At 48.6% G+C, this 20,156-nt stretch overlaps 1 protein-coding gene across 5 annotated transcripts in view; it reads left to right on the top strand.

Annotated features, from left to right (window-relative positions):
- The window catches only part of POU2F3 (POU class 2 homeobox 3), a 73,943-nt gene that overhangs the window by 17,066 nt on the left and 36,721 nt on the right, over positions 1-20,156 (top strand). For 4 of the 5 annotated variants that reach the window (XM_078058863.1, XM_078058862.1, XM_078058865.1 and 1 more), the window contains exon 3: positions 12,258-12,292. In XM_078058863.1, coding sequence (XP_077914989.1) covers positions 12,258-12,292 — 35 coding nt within the window. Of the gene's footprint in view, positions 1-12,257; positions 12,293-17,943; positions 18,454-20,156 lie in introns of those variants that run through there. The other variant, XM_078058866.1, reaches the window with a different exon arrangement.

Raw genomic sequence — 20,156 nt, 5'->3', positions numbered from 1 at the left:
AAAATGCTCTGATCTAGTCCTATTCTCCCATTTTATGGGGGGAGAGACTGGGGTCAGAGAAGGGGAATGACTTTCCCAAAGTCACAGTGGGGATGTGAGAGGGAGGTATCTTTAGGAACACTTTCCCCCCACCCCAGAGGCAGTATCCTCTGTCCTTTGTTTCTGTTTTGTCCTTTCCTTGGATTAAGCCTCTCCTCTCTCTCCCCAGCACCCTTCCATCAGAGGCGGCCCCTGCAGCCCCCAGAGGGGAGGACCACCTTACTCTACAAGAAGGAAAGCAGAGAGAAAGGTGGTGGGGTCTGGGCTCCGCAGTGGGCTGTGGGACCTATAACAAGCCCCACCCTCTCTGAGCCTCTAGTCACTGGTGAAACAAGAGTCCTGTCATTCCAGCCCTGTAGACCTCACAGGCAGGTGGGGTGGGGACCACATACGAACTGGAGATGGAAATGCACAGCACAGTAGAGAAGCAAACCCAGTGCGTGTCACTGTGATCAATGTGTGTTGGCAAGGGCACCGGCCCTGGAGCCAGAACTTGAGATCCAAGTTCCTGCCCCTTCCCCCTCCGCACCCCCCACAGTGCTGGTGCGGGGACCCAGCCTCGGTTTCCTTGTCTATAGAACAAGCCATGAGGAAGGAATGAAATGAGAGCCTACCCGTGGCAGCTTTTGGACGTGTGAGTTGTTCCGCAAGTGTGAGAGAGCATCTCCTGTCCGAGCTTGCTTTCTACGCGCGCACCCCTCTGAGCCGCACAAGGTCATGTGCGCACCCACGGGAGAGCCCGAGCCCAGCCACGTGGCCCTCCCAGGCATCTCCTCCTGCCCTTCTCAGCCCGCTTCACTCTGTGCCGGGAAGAGGGCTAGGGTAGAGCTGCTCAGTCTCCGACTGACCTTAAGCCTCTTCTACCTCTTCCTTCCCCAGGCTGGGCCAAGGGCAGAGTGGTGCTGGTCTGGAGTCGACCTTTAAAGAACCCCCACGGGTGTCGTGCAGGGTCAAGTCTGGGCATTGAGCTCTGGGGAGTAGTTCCTGTTGTGCCGCTTGTTACCTGTATGACCTTTAGCTCATCACTTGTCCTCTCTGGGACTGTTTCCTTCCCTGTAAATGGCAGGGATAGCACTAGGAGTCTCTAGTCCTCTTGAGCATTTAATACTCCTGATAGAAAAATCGCAGGTGAGGCGCTTCTCTGAGATGTGCTCATTAGTGCAACCAGAACCCTGGGCTTACTAACAGAGTTCTTCCTTTGGAGTTGGATTTTTCTTGTTTTCCAGGCTCAGGGGACTATGAGTTGAGACTTTGGCGGGGACCTGGCTCTTCTGGCCGCATTCCTTGCCGCAGGGACCTGAGTCCCTGGCCTGTTTTTCTGGAACTTGGTGCATCTGCCCGGATACTGCTTCCGCGTGGCCTCTGACGGTGCTGCCCACTTTGGGCCAGCAGGAGGTGAGGGGGCACTGTAGGGGAGCCCCGGGGAGTCCCATCTACAGCTCAGGCTGAGAAGCAGTGGGGATTGTCAGGCCTAAACAATGAGAAGACCATGTGAGGAGCCTTTCATTTGTCAAAGAACATCATGACGGATGGCAGAGGGAGCTGGGAGGATGCTGGGCTTCCCTTCCAGCCAAGGGGTGCCATGGGGCGCCTTGTGTCCACTGTGGCTCAGCCCCAGGCTCCTGATCTGTGGGAAGGGACCGGAGAGCAAGGCTTCAGGGTTCAGTCTCACAAGGGTGTGTGTGTGTGTGTGTGTGTGTGTGTGTGTGTGTGTGTATGGAGAAAAGGCGTCAGTCAGGTCGCTCACCTGGGCCACGTCATGAGGAATCCCTGAAGAGATTTGCTCTACCTTAGGGTAGAGAGGAAGAAGCTTTAAATCATGAAAATTCCCAGCTCCACACATGGTCAGAGGTCAAGGGCACCTGAGAGATCCCCCTGTCCTGGGGTGGTAAATGGGTTTCTTCTGGAGAGCTCATTCTGACCATCAGTGGTGGTCGCCGAGGTAGGGACATTAGAACAAGGAAGAGGGTGCAGTGATGCATTCGTGACATGTCCCTGGGCATGGCTTGCACCCACGTGCATGTCTGCATTTGCTGTCTACACCCCCCGAGGTAAGGTGACTTGACTGAGGACACTGAGCTAGTGGAGAACTGGGAGTCAGATCTCCCCCAACCCCTAAGCTAGGGCTCTTTCTCCTCTCCATCCCAGGTCCTGCATCCCGTTCTTCAGGGGTCTTCAGGGGGTCCTCCTCAGGGTCCTCCTGGGCATTTCCTTGCCCCTGTAAAGGAGGTGGCAGGAATGCAGACAGAAACTTTTTTGTTTTAATATTTAAGGGAAATTGAAGGCTACGGAGATTAAGCCACTTGCCCCAAGTCCAGTGTAAAACAGCCTTTGAAGTAACCCTCAAGCTCAGTTTCCCGTGTGTTCTCTGTACAGAACTCTGACCATTAGGCAACACTGCCCGTTCCTTGGAGGAATCTCAAGTAACAGAAAAGGTAGGCATGGTGTCTGTGGGGTCCTGGAAAACAACTGCTTTGACTGGTTTAAGTGACTGCGCCGGGAAGTCTCTCCTGGTTTGCTCTGGTAGCCGGCGCCCAGGAGTGTTTCCAGGGTCCTGGGAGCTTTAAGCATGGCTCTCCCAGGAAGTGCCCACCAGCTGCCAAGTGGTCAGAAAGTGGCACTGAAAGTCTTACTGGGTTATACCGGGTGCGGAGCTGGTGAGAAGAGAAGCAGTCCAGAATTGGGAGAGGTTCAGCCCCATTGCCGAGCACTCTGCACTGTTTACCAGGCAGAAGTGAAAAATCCTGCTTGGACAGTTCTCCATTCCTGTGCTTCCACCCCCCTCACCCAGAGAATTGCTCCCCAGGCAAACTCACATCCCGGTGCTGCCAAAGCTATGAAAATCAGCAGGTCTGCTGCTCAGAGGTGGGAATGCAGAGGGCTGGTGTGTCTCCTACTGTCTGTTGTGGGCCCCCCGGGGTCCTGATAGGTTGTACCCATCACCTAACCTGGCTGAGACTCAGTCTCCTCATCTGTGAAATGGGGTGAATAATAATGCTTCATCTTCCCAAAGGCAGGGAACTTGCCCCGATGATCTCCTGAGGTCTCCCCCAGGCTCATGAGCCAGGGTTTCAAGGTGTTGGCTCTCCTCCTGCTTTCTTTCTGGAAGCTTCATGGCTCAGAGATTGCCAGGGGGCCATGAGAACCCAAAGAAGCCTGGAGAGACCCCAGTGGGTGCCCTTCCAGCTTGGCATAGATCTCACCCATTTGCCCCCAAGACCTCCAAATGGGGGATTCTAAAGCTTCCTTCTCAAGCCCTGTCTGCCCTCCCCCCTGCCTTCTATGTCCTTATCTTTTGTTTGTATGCAGAACAAACAGGACAGAGGGAAATGGTAAGAAGAGCTCTTTGGTCCTTCTTCTGCCTCGCTCTGCCTATGCTGCTTACAGGGACCAGTTTCTGGGAGGGGAGAAAAAATCTTGGTGCATTTCAACCAGCTGCATTGAATGGAAAGACTTCAGAGATGGAAGGAATTTTAGAGATTCCCTGAAATCCCCCTCTTGATGCCATCAAATTGTCCCTCGATTCCAAAACCACTTCTGTAACATCGCTGGATACAAGCAGCCCCTGGCTGAATGTTCCTAGCAATGGGGAGCTCTGACGATGTGAAATTAGTTTCACTGCTGAACCCATCCACTTTTCACAAAATTCTTCCTCCCACTGCAATGAAGCCTGCTTTCCAGCAGCTTCGCCCTTGGCCCTGCTCTGCTCTTTGCTGCTTCAGGCTAAGCTTGGTTCACTTCCATGCCAATATTTGGAGAGGAAGGAAAAGTCCACTGATATTTATTTAAGCACTTACTATGCACCAGGCACTATGCCAAGTGCTTTCCAATGTTCCCTCATTGAATTGTACTTAGAATTTTTTATTTTGCGAAAACTCAGACGTATGGAAAACATAGAAAACAGTTAATGAACAGCCATATACCCATCACCTGGATTTAGTAACTGTCAACATCTCGCCATCCATATTTGCTTCATCCATTTGTTTCTGAAATCCCTTTTTTTTTCTTTTCAACTTTCCCTTGTGGACATTTTCAAACACACATGACAGCAGAGACAAATACAATGAGCCCCCATATACTCATTGTCTCCTCTCAACAACCATCACATTTCTGCTCTTCCTGCTGCTGGAATATTTTCTTATACATTCTAGAAATTGCAACATTTCCATCCTAAATATGGCAAGGATGCATCTGTAAAACAGAAGGAACTTTTCCTTCTTAACTACAATACCATTATTATACTTAAAACGAATTTCTCATTTAATTCTCATGGCCATGCCATGAAGAAGTTTTTATGTAAAGACAAGTGTTGTCATCTCTAGGCTAAATCTCCTTTCCTCATCTGATGTGACATCTGGGCTCCTTACCATCTTGGTCCTCATGCTCGGCAGCCCAGTTTATCAGCCCAGTTCATCCCTTTTTCAAATTGACGCCCTGTACTGGGCACAACGCTCTCAGTCAGGGATCTGCCTTGATCTGCCTCTCCATTAATGAACGGGACCGCCTTAGCTTTTTAAGCAGCTACACCACACACATGCAACACACTTGGGCTAATATTGAGCTTTGGCCAGCTCAAAAATCTCCTTTTCTGTGGTTTCTTTTCCACGTGGGATACTCTAAAGCCAGCCTCCCCTTGTGCCCCCTCCTCGAAAGGTTTATTTCCAAATAATGTCTGCCAACAAACAGAAATGAGAATTCTTTCTTCCTTTTTGTTTTTCTTTTTTGGCAGGGGAGACATATCTGATTTCTTTAGGAGATTCAGCCTCTCTCAAAATGTAACATACAGAGGACAGACATTTTGGCGGCAAAATGCCTGACACTCTGCATGCTTGAATTCCTAGTCACCATATGTATCCGCTATGACTATTGCTACTGTAGTTTGAAATTGGTTATTGGTATGTTGAAAAAGCTTTTTATGAGGCTTCCAATTATAGCACGTAGTATGGGGTTTTTTTCAGCTTTATTGACGTGCAAGTGATAAAATTGTAAGAGATTCACAGCGTACATCATGGTGATTTGATATGTGTATACACTGGGAAATGATCCCCTCCATCTGGTTAATTATCACGTCCATCACCTCACCTATTTACATTTTTTTGTATGTGAGAGAACCTTTCAGTTCTCCTCAGCAAATTTCCATTATACAGTAGAGTCCTATCAACTATAGTCACCGTGCTCTATATGATATCCTCAGACTTTATTCATCTTACAGCTGAACGTTTGTACCATTTTACCAACCTCTTCCTATCCCCCCCACTCCCTCAGCCTCTGGCAACCACTTTTCTACTCTCTCACGCTCTGTTTCTATGAGTTTGACTTTTTAAAAAAAATTTTTTTGAGATTCCACATGTAAGTGATACCGCGCAGTATTTGTATTTTTCTGTCTTATTTCACTTAGCATAATACCCACAAGATCCATCCATGTTGTCACAAATGGCAGGATTTCCATTTTTCTCGTGGCTGAATAATATTCCAGTGTGTGTGCGTGTGTGTGTGTGTGTGTTTTAAGATTTTATGTATTTATTTATTTATTTGAGAGAGAGCATGAGCGAGGGGGGGAGGGGCAGAGAGAGAGGGAGAAGCAGACTCCCCGCCAAACAGAGAGCTGACGTGGGGCTCGATCCCAGGACCCTGGGATCATGACCTGAGCCGAAGGCAGACGCTTAACCTACTGAGCCCCCCAGGCGCCCCTGTGTGTGTGTGTGTGTGTGTGTGTGTGTGTGTGTGTGTTTAAATAAACAACATCTTCTTTATCTATCCATCCATCGATGGACACAGATTGTGTCCATATCTTGGCTGTTGTGAATATCGCCACAGTGAACATGGGGGTGCAGATATCTCTTTAATAGCATTGTTTTCACTTACTTTGGAGATATACCCAGAAGTAGGATTGCTGGGTCATACGTAGCAGATAGTCTTCTAGTTGGGTAGAACTTTGTGCAATTTGACTACTTTAGTGGACTACCCAACATAAAGTAGAAAAGCAGATTTCTGGGCTAGCTTATTTGTTAAAACAGAATTCCCTAATTAAAAAATAAAAGTCTCTAGTTTACTTTTTGTCTGTTGCATTTTTGTTGAGGTAAAAAAAACCACATAACATAAAAACTAAATATAAACCATTAAATTTAAACATAAAATTTACCATCTTAACCATTTCTAAGTGTACAGTTCGACCTCCCCTGTCTTTTATATATATATATAAACAGTTGATTTTGTTTAACCCAAGTACAGGGCTTTACATTTATTCCTGTTACATTTTACCTTGTTGGTTTTGGCTTCCTATTAGAACATGCCAAAATATTTTCTAATCCTGATTCTATCATCCAGTTTTCTGCATTCATCTCCCTCTCTGCTTTGAATCATTTCCAAATTTGATCAACATTTGTTTACCTAAGCTGTTGATCAAAGTCAAACCCTTGGTTTCTCTGTGTCGGCCACTGGATGCAGTGCCTTTTTTTTTTTTTTTTTTTTTTTTTTTTTTTTATGTAAGCTCTAGGCCCAACATGGGGCTGGACCTCAAAACCCCAAGATCAAGAGTCACATGCTCTACTGACCGAGCCAGCCAGGTGTCCCATGCAGTGCCTTTACTGGGAAAACTGTATGAGTATAAGAGTTGAGAAATCAAGCTTTGGTCTTGATTCAAGTTCTCTGAGGCTGTGTGTCCTCTGCAAGGTGCTTCCCCTCTGAGTTTGGACTTCGGTGTCCTTCCAACTCTTCCTTCTGTGTGTCTGTCCTGCTTTGTTTTTCCTGCAAGTGATTGCTACCTTCCAAAGACGGAGCCAGGGCTTGGAAATATGATATGTTCAAACTTTCGGCAGATGGTGGCACCTGTGACTTTCTCAGGTCAGAATCAAAGATTGGTTTTTGGAGCAGTTCCTTAGTAATTTGGATCAAACACATGGTCATTTGGCACCTACTGTGTATTAGATACTTTTAGGCACTTGAGGTTCAAAGATGAATAAGATTTATAATAATGCTAACCTCTAGGAGCTCATGATTTCATGAGAGAAACAAACACATGAACCACTGGGTCTAAAAATTGTGGTATGTGCAATAAAAGTCATAAATAAGAGGTGTGGAAACACAGAGAAAATCCCATATTTTGCTTTGGGAAAGTTTCATGGAGGATGTGACATTTGAGTTTAGTCTTAGAGGACGAGTGTGTATTTTCTAGGGAGAGAAGGGCACAGCACATGCAAAGTCCCTAACATAAGACCAGGCTTAGCCTGGATAGGGGAATGGCCCAGGATGTCTGGAGCCCAGCTCTACAACTGGGGAGTACCTCCCAGTGCACGAAGCATGGTCACCAGCTTTCTCTCCTTTGAGCTTTACTATAATCCTGGAAAGTGGGTGGAATGGGAATTATGACCTTATTTTGCCATTGAGAAGCCTGAAGCCTCTGGAGCTGCCTGCCTTGATCAAACTCACACAGCCCGGGAGTGATGGAGCCAAGCCTTGAACCTCAGTTCTCCACTTCAAGTCCAGGACTGTTTCCAAGTACACCCTTGCTGCTTCTCCACAGAGCATTGCAAAGGGGTATAAAGTAAGTCTCTGATGATCGTGGACCAGGATTTCGCCTAATATGATAATTACATCCTCTCATTTCTCCCTGAAAGAGGAGCACCTACCTCACTGTGTCAAAGATGAATAAATTGAGTCCCAGAAACGGCTCACCAGTCATCTTTCAATCTAGAGCATTAGCAGTAGAATCAGAATCAGAACCGGAATGGCTCTGGGGAGCTGAGCCCTTCCTAAGTGCCCAGCACTGAGCTATAGGGCACTCTTGACTCTGTTGGAGTGTCATGGGGCCAGTCTCCTTGGGAGGTCCTGGCCAACCAGGTACCTCATTCACTTAGGCTGGGTTTCAAGGAAGATTAGGTACAGATACCAATGCAGGTAAGAATGAATTTGATGAGAAGGAGAAATGTCCTCACTAGGCTCCAAGTGCAGCAGGTGCATCCTCATGATAAGAGGCCTCTTGAGAAGGGCCATGGAAAAACTTCTAGGCAAGAGAAATTATTAATTTTGTTGGCTGGTGAGTTTTAAAATTAAACTCTGAATTCTGCTTGCTCATCTTTTCCATTTTGTGGATCTCATAAACAACATGATAATTGCATTCACAGAAATCAAAAGCAAAGACCTTCTTTAATTGTCCACAAAGCTGATGACCTCCTCCAAGTCAAACTGTTTTGGCCCTCCACTGTTTCTCTCACTGTATTAATACCTCCTCCTGGAAACATCTTCCCCTTTTACCTCCCAGTCACCATCCTTGCCTGGTCTTCCTCCTCCTCGAGTGCCCACTCTTTCTCCGTCTCCTTCACTGGCTCCTCCTCATCATCCCAGTCTTGACTTTTCTTTCTTCTTCATCTGGACTCAGTTCCTTTGTAACCTCACTGAATCCTGTGGCTTTAAATGCCACCTATAAGCAGATAACTACCCAGGTTATACTTCTGACCTCACACTTCTCCTGAGTCCAAACTCACTTCCCTGCCTCTCCTGGGATATCTCACTGGCATCTCAAACTTACCTCCTTCAAAAACATAGCTTTCGACCTTCTACCCCCAGCCTGCCCTTCCCTGAGTCACCCCCATCTCTGGTAATGGCACCACCGATTATTCCATCGAGAAAGGCCAAACCCTAGAAATCATCCTTGATTCCTCTCTTTCCCTGCACCCCACCTCCCATCCATCAGCCAGTCCTGTCAGCTATCAATTCAACATTCTAAATCCAAGCTTTTCTCACCACCTCCACTGTCGCTGTCCCTTCCACTCTGCTGCCCTTTCTCATCTGGGCCACTGCAATGGCTCTCAACTGGTCTTGCTTCCTGCTCTCTAACCCCCTACCAGCTCATCACTGTAGGTTTAAACACTGAAGTCAGATCATGTGACTCCTCTGCTCAAACCCTCTATCACTTCCTGTCGTCCTTCAGCTTTCACCATCACCTGTCTGCCAGATCCACGTCAGCTTGCCTCTGATTACCCCATTCTTCAGCCCTACTAGCCTCATTACTATTCCTCAGCATGCAAGCCTGCTCTTGCCTTAGGTCCTGATACTTCTGTCTGGAATGATCTTCCTCAGACCTTCGAAAGGTTGGGTCCTCACTTCAGTGAAAACCTCACCTCCCCTCAGTGGCCTTCCCAGACCACCTGCTTATGAACAGCCTCTGACACGCCCTCCCCCTGACAAAGTATTATTGTTCTCCACAGTAATTATCTCTAAATGAAATTCTATATTTGTTTTCTTATTCCTTTTATGTCTCCTCAAGTCGAAAAGAAGTCAGGGACTTCTGCTATCTTCTCCAGGATTGTATTCCCAGCGCCTAGAACAGTGCCTGGTACCTAGTGTGGGCTGAGTAAATGCGTATTGGATGAATGAATTTGCTCTTGTGTCAAGTTTTAAAATTACTCCTTATTAGGCCAACTTTACAATGTCATGGAAGGATTTTTTTTTTAAAGATAAAAGCTCCTCAAAAAATAAAATCTAGAACTACCGGATTATCTAGCAATTCCACTTCTGGGCATTTATCCAAATAAATGAAGACACTAACTCAAAAAGATATCTCCCCCCCCCAGTTCAATGCAGTATTATTTACAATAGCCAAGACATGGAAACAGCCAAAGTGTCCACTGGTGGATGAATAAGTAAAGAAAATATGCTGTGTATATGTCTATATGCACACATAACATGGGACATAGAACATTATTCAGCCATGAAAAAGAATGAAATCTTGCCATTTGTGACAACATGGACAGAACTTGAGGGCATTACGCTAAGGGAAATAAATCAGGCAGAGAAAGACAAATACCATATGATCTCATTTATATGTGAAATCTCAAAAGCAAGCAAGCAAACAAACAAACAAACAAAAACAAAAGCCAAGCTCATAGATACAGAGAACAGATTGGTGGTTGCCAGAGCTGAGGGGTGGGGATAGGTGAAATGGGTAAAGGGTGCCAAAACTTCCAGTTATAAAATACAGTAAGTCCTGGGGATGTAATGAACAGCATGGTGACTGTAGTTAAAACTGGATTGCATATTTGAAAGTTGCTGAGAGAGTGGATCTTAAAAATTCTCATCAGAAGAAAAAAAATGTGTAACTATGTGTAGTGATGAATGTTCGCTAGACTTATTGTGATGATCAGCGTGTTCACAATGTATACAAATGTTGAATCATGCGGTACACCTGAAACTAATGTAATGTCATTTGTCAGTTACACCTCAATTGAAAAAAAAGGTAAAAGCAATTTTGCCTTTAAGTCTATCTGTCTATGTGCAACTGCTTTCAGATTGTGGGCCCTTCCTACCTTTAGCTCCCCTTGCAGATTTTACGTATTATCTTCATTGATCTCAAAATCAGGCTGCTATCCAGAGGTCACTCCATATCTCCCCGTATGCCCTTCTCAGGACCCCATCCCTCTTCATCCTCTGCTCTCATCTTGCTGCCCTGGTTGCTGGAGGAGATGCCCTCACAACCATAGAGGAAAGGGCACGCTTTCCCATCCTCATTTAGAACAGAGCAGGGCAAGGGGTTTAAGTTAAAACTCCAGAGGATTCTCTTAGGTCCCATTCATTGTTCTACCAGGCATTTCTTGAGACACTGCGCTATGTTAGGAACCGTGGTGGCCATTGAGAATGGAGGTCATGTCCCCATTTTCATGGAACTCATAGACTAGCAGGAGAAAAGCCCACAGAAAAGGAGTCCCATGATGTGCCATGCAGGGACAGCGAGGGCTCCTGGGGTCCAGAGTGGAGCAAGGCTAAGTGTGGAGACAGGACAGGCTTGGTATGTTTGCACCTGAGCTCAGGGTGCCTGGGAGGGAGCGAGGTGGGATCCTGAGGGACAGTCATATGGGGATTTGTGTGTTGTGCTAAGGGATGGAGACTTTATTCCAAAGTTATTGAAGAGCCAATGAAAAGCAGAAGAATTTTCTGATTGAAAGTCCTGAATTCATTCACTTGTCCATTTATTCTTTCATTCAACCAGTATATTTTGAACCCCTGTTATGTACTAAGCCCAGTGCTGTGCCCTGAATGTATGGTATTTAGTCAGTAGTCATTGTCCTTGCTGTCACAGAGCCAGCCAGCCATGGCGCATAAAGGAAGCTGGTTCGGTGGCTCCTGCCATAGTTTGGTGGCGGTTTTGGGGTTTGGTTTTTTTTTTTAAGATTTTATTTATTTATTTGACAGAGAGAGAGGGAGAGAGCACAAGCAGTGGGAGCGGCAGAGGGAGAAGGAGAAGCAGGCTCCCCGCTGAGCAGGGAGCCCGATGCCGCTCGATCCCAGGACCCTGGGATCATGACCTGAGCCGAAGGCAGACGCTCAACGACTGAGCCACCCAGGCGCTCCACTGCCATAGATAATTATAGGAAAAGGAAACTTTATTATAGCTAACAATAGAAGCAAGTCCCCCTAACAATAGGTGTATATTTAAGCAAACTACGGTCCCCAGAATGGAATATTAGGGAACCATTAAAAACGATGTTTGCAAGCGTTGGAGAAATAAAAGATTTATGGTGCCTCTTAATAGTAGAGGGGAAATATTAATGATGTTCACTGGGAAAAGCAGGGTAAAATTTATACAGGGTGGTGAATATCAATGAGGAAAAACAAACATAAAAAAAAGATGATAACATATACAAAAATATGAATTATAGCTGCCCCTCGGCAGAGTGATTTTTCTGCTACTTTATACTTCTCTATAACAAATATTTTTCTCTATTAAGCACACATTTACTTCTCCCACCATAACTTGTTCCGTTATAAAAGGAAAGAGATGAACAGACAAGAAATGAAAGCCAGAGGGGAGAAAGCAAGGACAGACACCTGTCTATCTGACATGACTTAGGTGTCATGTCCCCAGGAGGACTGGGATGGGGCAGCCGTGTTAGGTGGCCGGTCATCCCTTGCTTAGCCACGACAGCTTGTTATCTGTCTGAAGGAGTGCCACAGAACGTGCACTCCGGGATGTCAAGTTCCATCCCGGGTGACTCTGTGTGACCTCGGACAAGTCACTCTTCCTGGTTATCCACCACCCTGGAGGAGATTTTCCAAAGACCTCTCCGGGAAACAGGATAAGTAGGAAGAGCCTGGCCACAGGGGAAGCGGGTGTTCCTTTTCAAAATCTAGACAAGCTCCTCCCCCACATTGCCATTTCCCTCTAACCTTCAGTTCGTCCCAATCCCACTAACAGCTCATATTTTCGTTTTTATCTCTTTCAGGAAATGATCGAAATGGCCTAGATTTCAACAGGCAGGTAAGGTCTTTCAGAAAGCAACCTTTATTCTCTAAATGTTGAGGGGCAGGGGCGGGGGGCGGCCACTTAGACTACGCCAGGTGCGGGAGATATAAAGAAGATTATGTCAAGTTTGAGGGTGTTTATTCATAGGCTCAGTAGCTTTCAGGGGCCTATCAAGGGCCTTTGTGTCCAGCCCCTCCCCAGTCAACAAGCCAACGTTGGGGTCCCCACTATCCCCTCAAAAGAGTGCTGACACCTGGAGCACTTATTTAGGACTAAGTACTCGCCTGATGTGGTGCAGAATCTAAAACCACAGCTCTCTTTCCGTCACGGCGTTTAGTCCGAGTTTCCTCTTGGGTGAGTCGGTCTGTGTGGACCAATTGTTCAGAGAGGAATGTATGGAGGTACCAAGGATGGAGGACCTGAGACCCTCAGGGAACTCCCGATTGAAAGGGGAAGATAGGGGACAAAACAGGAGGAACAGAACAAGAGAGCCCAGGACAAAGTGTATAACCTGGCTCCGTGGGACAGTGTAGACACAAGCTTGGCGCCTTTGAAGAAAACTGAGTCGTGTGGGGTTCGAGTTAGTCTGGGAGGGCTTCAGGTGGGGGCAGATGGTGTTGGACAGAGTGCGGGATGGACAGATGTGAAGGGAAGGATGGAGCAGAGGGAGGGGACTTTCCCCCTTGAGATCAGGCTGGCGGGAGGCCGGGGGGAGAGGGCTCGGACAGGGCATGATGCCAGGGCAGATGTGGGAGGGTATGTTGGCGGGAGGAAAGCTAAGGTGGTCTGAGTTTTCTCAGCTGAAAAATTAATTGATTCCCTAAATTTGGCCGGGGGTGGGGTGGGGCATATACACTATGCCAGGTGTGGGAATACAAAGAAAATTAAGACATGCTCTCTGCCCTGCTGCAGCTTATAGTCTAGCATGGAGGGTGCAAGAGAGAGATAAAAGGAGAGGGAGGAGAGAGAGACTCCTCAGGGAATAATTCTAATACACTCGCAACCCTGCTTTACTAGAGGTGTGTAGAAAGCATGGTGTCAAACAGAAATGGAAAGAGTTCATTCTTCCTGGGAGCTCAGGGCGGGCTTCATGGAGGAGGTAATATTTGAACTAGCTCTAAAAGGTGAGTAGGACTCTGTCAGGCAGAGAAGAGTGCGGTGGAAGGGCAGAAAATCCTGATGTGGGGGTGCATTGGAGAATCACGGGTTCCTTCTTGCTCTGATATTCTGCGTCCAAGTTTAGGTGACAGTCTGAGGTGGGACTGGAGATCAGACTCCTTTATCTATACAGTGATTTGAAGTCACTACTAATGTTTCCTAAAGGGCTGGGTACTTTCTGGGTACATCCTTCATGGTCAGAGAGAGCAATAATCTGGAGTCCCAAGCCAAAACCTCTCAGGCGTTCTGCATTTTGTTCACTGTGGAAGTCATCTAATGAGTGGAGGCAAACTACTCTCTCTGTACACGAGGCCTAAAGTAGAGGGAGGCTTCAGACTTAGGACTTGCCACCAACATGGTCATTAAACACCGGAACAGCCACCAAGGGAAAGAGACAGTAGAGTCAGCTTCTCACCCATGGTCTTTGCATATGAGACAGAGTCTTCTCTCAGGGATAGTTTTGCCAGGTTTGCTTGCAGGGCGGGAGGATGGAGGAGATTCCCCAGGATTCTGTGATCCTGAAGGAGAATCCTAAGCAGGTTGGGATGGGGCCTGTGCCCTATGCTTTCCACTGTGAGGAGGCAGGATGGCAGCCTGGGACCCACCTTTCATTGTCCCAGGCCCTTGGAGAAGATGCACAGGGAGGAGCCCATTCCACACCAAGATGTGACCACACCAGCCCAGTCCGGAGGTGGCCTGCTCCACAGGCCTGGTGGGTTGAACTGCCTATGTGATCTTTTGGAAGCTTGAGAAACCCTTGTGCTTGGGACAAGGCTGGGGGGAGCCCCTCTGGCCTTAGGCAGCATCCAGAGAGGTCCCTGGCTCTTTGAACATCTTTTGGGGTGTGGTTTCTCCAACAGTTGGGAGAAAGCATGCTGGCTTCTTCCAGGAGTGGACCTCGCTTGAATTTGCTTCACTTAGCTGAGCCCCATGGGGTGGGCTGTTCCCTCCTCCCTCCCCTGGAAAGGGTTTTTGGATTTCTCATTACTGACAAGAACAGACATGACAGATCTTTCCTTTCAAGAAGGGGAGAATTTTGGAGAAAGAGGCTCAGCCAGGTCACACTCCTTTACACTCTTAGGCCAGAGCACTCCTCTGCTCACGCGCATACACATCCATACCCCCCCTCCGCCGCCCATGGCTCCTCCCTGAGACCAGTCACTCTATCCCTCAGTGCCATCCGACACGGACACCCACAGGTTCACGTTCATACCAGCTCGCCTGCAGACCTACAGGTGGGCACCCAGGATCCTCGAGCCGCTGCGTTGACCGTCATCCCTCCACACTTCACAGGGAGGGAAGTAAACCAACATTCACTGCCTGTCAAGCTCTGTGGAAGGGGCTTTGGGCACTTTATCTCATTGAATTCTCACTATAGACCAAGGGTTACTATCCCCATTCGACAGGCTAGGAAGGCGCCTCCCAGGCAGCCCCACCTTTTTTTGGCGAAGGATTTGGGAGATGAACTAATGTGCCGAAGGTCACATGATTGGCCAACTGGCAGAATCAGGATTCGAACCCACATCTCTTGCACTCCAGAGCCCATCTTTCCCATGATGGCCTGCTGCATCCTCCTCTACAGTCTCTCCACTCTCCGCTCCCGGCACACACACCATGCTCAGGGAGCGGCTGGGAGCCAGGGGCTGAGCGTGACCTCACTGTGACTAACTGGGAGGAAATGGGAGGCAGAGGGTGTGGGGAAGGGAAGAAAGGGTGGTTGTGAGGAGCAGCCTGGTATGGCACAGGGAAGGGGTTGGCAGACACCGGAGAGCAAAGGCTGAGCCTCTGCCCTCGGTGAAGCCCCAGTTGGAAAGCCTCAAGCCAGTTGGTGCAATTGGGAGTTGTAGCCAGATACTGGCTAAACAGTCCTACGGTTGCATGAGCAAGGGACACTGGCTCATCAGGAAGTTTCACGCTGAGCCTGTTAGCTTCCCGGTCCCAGGAAAGCAGCCTGAGCCTGTTTGGAGGAGAATTGTGGGAAGACCCAGGCACCCAGAGGCAGGGCTACCCTGCCGTCCCTAGGAAGGATAAGAAAGTGGAGGGACAACAGGATAAGCCCAGATCCCTGGATGGGGAGGCAGGCGTCCTGGTGCCGATGCTATTTCTCTACCTCTCACTAGCCGTTGTCCTTAGACAAACCTCTCCATCTTCCTGGCCCTCAGTTTCCTCCCGGATAAAATGAAGAAGTTTGCAGGGGGTGATCTCTCAGGCTCCCGCAATCTGTCTGTTAGGTTCCCTTATTTCTTTCATGACCTATTCAGACTGGTTGGTTTGACTTCCACTCTCCTTTCACTTTTTTCTTCGAAGAGAAATAGGGAAGAGAGTGTCCATTTCTTCACCCTGAGCTGGAGAGAGTGGGGGAAAATAAGTCCCATGATATCTTTCCAGTCTTTATGATTTTGTGTGATCCCGTGAAAAGAATCGTTTGGAATGTAGGGGCAGAGGCAGAAGGACCCAGCTGGCTGGATTTGGGGCCCATCATTCATTCTTTGAATACTTAGTCATTCCGAAGCGCTGGAGAGGGTGTGTCAGGAGTAAGAAGATAAATTGCAAAACTGCTCAGTGAATTCCATGAGAGACGGGTAGCGCTGAGCTCCTGGGTACCTGCCTGAGGACATCACCAAAGAGATGCTGTCTGAAGTGGGGGACAGGGGAAGTGTAAGGGATTTGGCTGGCTGAGAAGGGCGGCAAGAGTATTTCAGGCAGAGGAGCCAGTGAGTGTGAGGGCTCCCTTGAGAAAGGGCGTGGCTTCAGGAGAAGTGTGAGAAGATGAACATGGGGGGAGATGAGGCAGAGGAAGCAGGAGTTGGGGGTCGGGCCACGTTGTGAAGAACTTTGAATGCACACCAAAGAATTTTCTCCTGTGGGCAGTAGGGAGCCATTAGGCGTTTTCTAGCGTGACTAGTTTCATTTAATGGAAGGGCATTAGAGGGGGTGTGGGTGAGGAGGGAAGGAAGGACGAAGGAGAGGCCTGATGGAATGCTGTTGTGGTATGAAGAAACGGGCAAAGCTCAGGAGAGGCATTATAGCAAAGAGGTCAAGCACACGAGCACAGAGGCAGACTGCCTGGGCTGGAATCGTGATCGTGTGGCCTTGGGAAAATTCCTCACCTTCTATGTTCCTCACTCTCCTCATCTGGAAAATGGGGAAACTAATGGTACCTATCTCACAGGGTTGTTGCAAAGGTCAAATGAGAGGGCGTGTGCCTTTTAGACAAGTGTCTAGAACCTAGGAACTGTGTACGTATTCGCTATGTTTATGACCGTGTCAGTATGCATGGAGAGGCTCAGATTTGAGAGAGAGCTCTGAGAGAAGATCAAGAGGATTTTGGCAACAGGTTGGACGAGATGGCAAAGGAATGGGAAGCGTCCAGCATGATTCTTAGATTTCTGATTTGGGATGCTAAGCATTGGAGGGACTGCAAGCAGAGCCCAAGAAGCCAGAAGGTAGAACAAGTATGTCCAGACGATGGAAGGAGCTGGAAGGCTATGGGTACCAGTACAGTGACAAATCGGGATCTGGAGTCCGGGGCACAGGTCAGGACACCTATCAGGGAGTCACCATTGCATCGTGTTAACTGAAATGGTGGGAGGGAGGGAGGCCCCCTAGAGATGGTGTGCAGAATGGGATGGGGACGCTGGGAAGACCTGCAGAAGAATCACATGTGGGACAGGCTGAGGAGTGGGTGCCTATAGACAGGATGAAGAAGACGTGGTTAAAGGGATGGGGGTGGGGGTGGGGGGAGGAAAACCACCCCCACAAAGGAGAGATTTTCATGGCGCTGGGGAGAGCCACAGTGTCAAGGACTGCAGAGGTATTGTAGAGCCCAAAGCCTGAACACGGTTTCTGGCTTGGCAGTGAGACGAGCAGCGATGTTCTCATCTGGTGTGTGTGCTGAAAGCAGATGCCAGATTGCTGCAGGCGGGGGGCAAGTCGGAGTTAAGGAAATGAGGGAGATGTGCTCATGAGGTGACAAAGGGGTGGGGTGTTGGCCTAAAGTGGAGACACTGTAAAAGGAAGGCTTTGGAAGACGGGGGAGACCTCGGTGGGTGTGGGCTTGGGGAGGGATAGGAAATGCCATCAGCAGAGGAGACAGAAAAGACAGAATGCAGACAGAGGACCCACTGGAAAGGGTAGCCTAGGAGAGGAGAAGGACTCGTCCGAGAGGGTAGCAGGGCTGGGTGCCCTGTCAGTGAGTTCAGGAGCCCAGGGGACAGCTCTTCGCCTCCCTTCCCTGCTCTTTGGACCAACAGCTAGCTTCAGAAGGACATTGGAAGGTAGAATTGGCTTCAGGGGGCTTGGACAGTCCACAGTGACAGGTGCGCCCCTGGGGAGCCTCACGCTCTTCTGTCCTGGTGACTTCTGGATCCCTCGCTCCCCCCGGGCCACAAGTTTCCACCAGACAGATCAGAGCAATGTTTCCACATATGTTGTTGAGTGCCACTTTGCCAGAAGACTCCAAAAGTTCTCTGAGGCCAGAAGGATATCTGACGCAAGTTGGCAGTTGTCCTTGTCCCTAAGCTTCCTGCCACCAAAGCTGAGAATCAGTGACCTGAGGTTTTCTCTCCGTCCTAGGCTTGATAGCTTTCTCAGCTCACCTGCACCAATAGATGATTCCCCCATGCCAGCCAGCCAAGAGCAGTTACCCCAGCGTGCCCCCATATAACATTTAGCTTTAAATTGGATGGGATTTTCCTTCACTGTTTTCTTGAGCATGAACCACCCTGGTTCTCTGGCTGCTCCCAGTATGTGTTGATTTGTACTGTTTAATTGGCTCAGTGAGGCATCTTCTCTAAAAGCAACAAAATTCAGCCCAAGGAAAGGTCTCTGAGGGTCCAGAATGATGGAGAGGCTTCTCCAGGGAGGCCCAGGAAGAGAACCACAGGCCAGGCCAGACCAGGCTCTCGAGCTGGCAAGGGAGGGTCTGCCGGGACAGCCTACTCGGCGCTCGCCCCTGGGAGCTCAGGGAGCAGCCTCGGGAGAGCCAGCACCGGAACGGCTGAGCACCAGGCGGCAAGGTAAGGAACTGAATGACCAAGTTCAGCCATTTCGTACCACGGACCTGTGCGTCGGTGGGTAGTGAGGAGTCAGAGGGGACTAAACATGGGTCCTGCCCACAGGAGCTCCCTGCCAGTGGGGAAGAAAACACAGCGGAGGAGGCAGCAAAAGAGAGGGAGGTCCCCTGCGCTGTAATATTAATGCCAATGGGGCTGGTTCTGCAGGTCTCAGAAAGCTGGGCAGGCACACATTGCCAGGCATGGGTCAGGGTAATGAGCCGGAGGGCAGCTCTGACATCTCCCCGTAGGACCCTGGGGGCGGGGGTGGGAATTAAGGATGGCAAGACTGTCGGTCCTCTGAGGCTGGTTTCCCTCTGCGGGGCACCCAGCTTCTGCTTCCACGCTTCCGAGTAGAGACAGGATTACGGGGGTGCGGGGGCAGGCTAAGAGACAGAAGAAGATGAGGAGTCTGCAAACCGCATTTTGCCCAACCTCAAGTGCTGATACAGAACATCCTTCGTTGTTTTCCCCTCTGAGGTGCCAAAGCAATTGAAAATCAGATCCGGGAGCCTGACGGAACTGTGTCGGGGACATGGTTTTGATGTAAGGGCTACAGTGGGCTTCCAAAGACCTTACTGCAGAATTAAATACAGCGTCCAGGCACAGGTGTAGATCTGGGGGAGGACAGACCTTAAAGTCCCCTGCTAGCCAACAGGCAGTTCTGAACAGAGGGACCAGAAGGGACCAACCCCCAAACACCCACTTACTTCTAAAACTGTGGTTCTCAGCCTTATCAGACCCAATGTCCCTTGGAACGAGGATTCTAGAAAGCCCCCTGAATCTCCTAGAATGGAATTTATAGAAAACACAAACATCCACAGGATGCTCTGATTTGAATAAAAGAATGAAAAAGAATTTAAAATAAAATAATAGATATTTCAACAAGGAAATCCTTGGGCACACTCCCCAGGAGGGTTCACCGGGCCAGTAGCATGCTAGTGCTCAGATGACAGACTCAAACACAGACTGATAATGGCATGTTCTATTGGCAGCTCAAAAACCATGATTTTCCAAAATGTTAACTCTGCATAAAGGTCCAAACAAAATAAGATAGAAATCTTTCCTCAATTTACACAGAAAATGGCATCCCCAGAAAAAAGCCAGTGCCTATTAAAAGTATGCAAAAGATACTTGGTGCTCCTATAAAAAAAATGAATTGGGTTCTAGGCTCCCACGATTATAGGCAGGCTACTCACTGACACAGATGTCCAGTGGGGCATTTGGAAGTTGAATGAAAGTTGCCCGGAACATAAGTGTTTCTTGTTCAATATGTCCTTCTGCATTGCAGCAGGTCTGGAATGCCTGCTCTCTGCCCAGTAAATGCAAATCAAGCCTCCCCATTAGCCAGAAAAACCACCCCACAGGTTTCAGAAAATGATTTTCAGGGGCGCCTGGGTGGCTCAGTTGGTTAAGGTCTGCCTTTGGCTCAGGTCATGATCCCAGGGTCCTGGGATGGAGTCCCACATCAGGCTCCCTGTTCAGTGGAGAGCCTGCTTCTCCCTCTCCCTCTGCTGCTCCCCCTGCTTGTGTTCTCTCTCTCTCTGACAAATAAATAAAATCTTAAAAAAAAAAGAAAGAAAGAAAAGAAAATGATTTCCAGATTGGCCATCATCCCCAGTAAGGACAGCTGACCCACCAGGGGGACAGGTCCCTTCCACCAGGAG

This window comes from Halichoerus grypus, chromosome 11 (genome assembly GCF_964656455.1).
Source record: "Halichoerus grypus chromosome 11, mHalGry1.hap1.1, whole genome shotgun sequence".
NCBI classification, from domain to species: domain Eukaryota; kingdom Metazoa; phylum Chordata; class Mammalia; order Carnivora; family Phocidae; genus Halichoerus; species Halichoerus grypus.
Note: the sequence above shows the minus strand (reverse complement) of the source record. Positions and strands in the feature narration are given on the sequence as shown.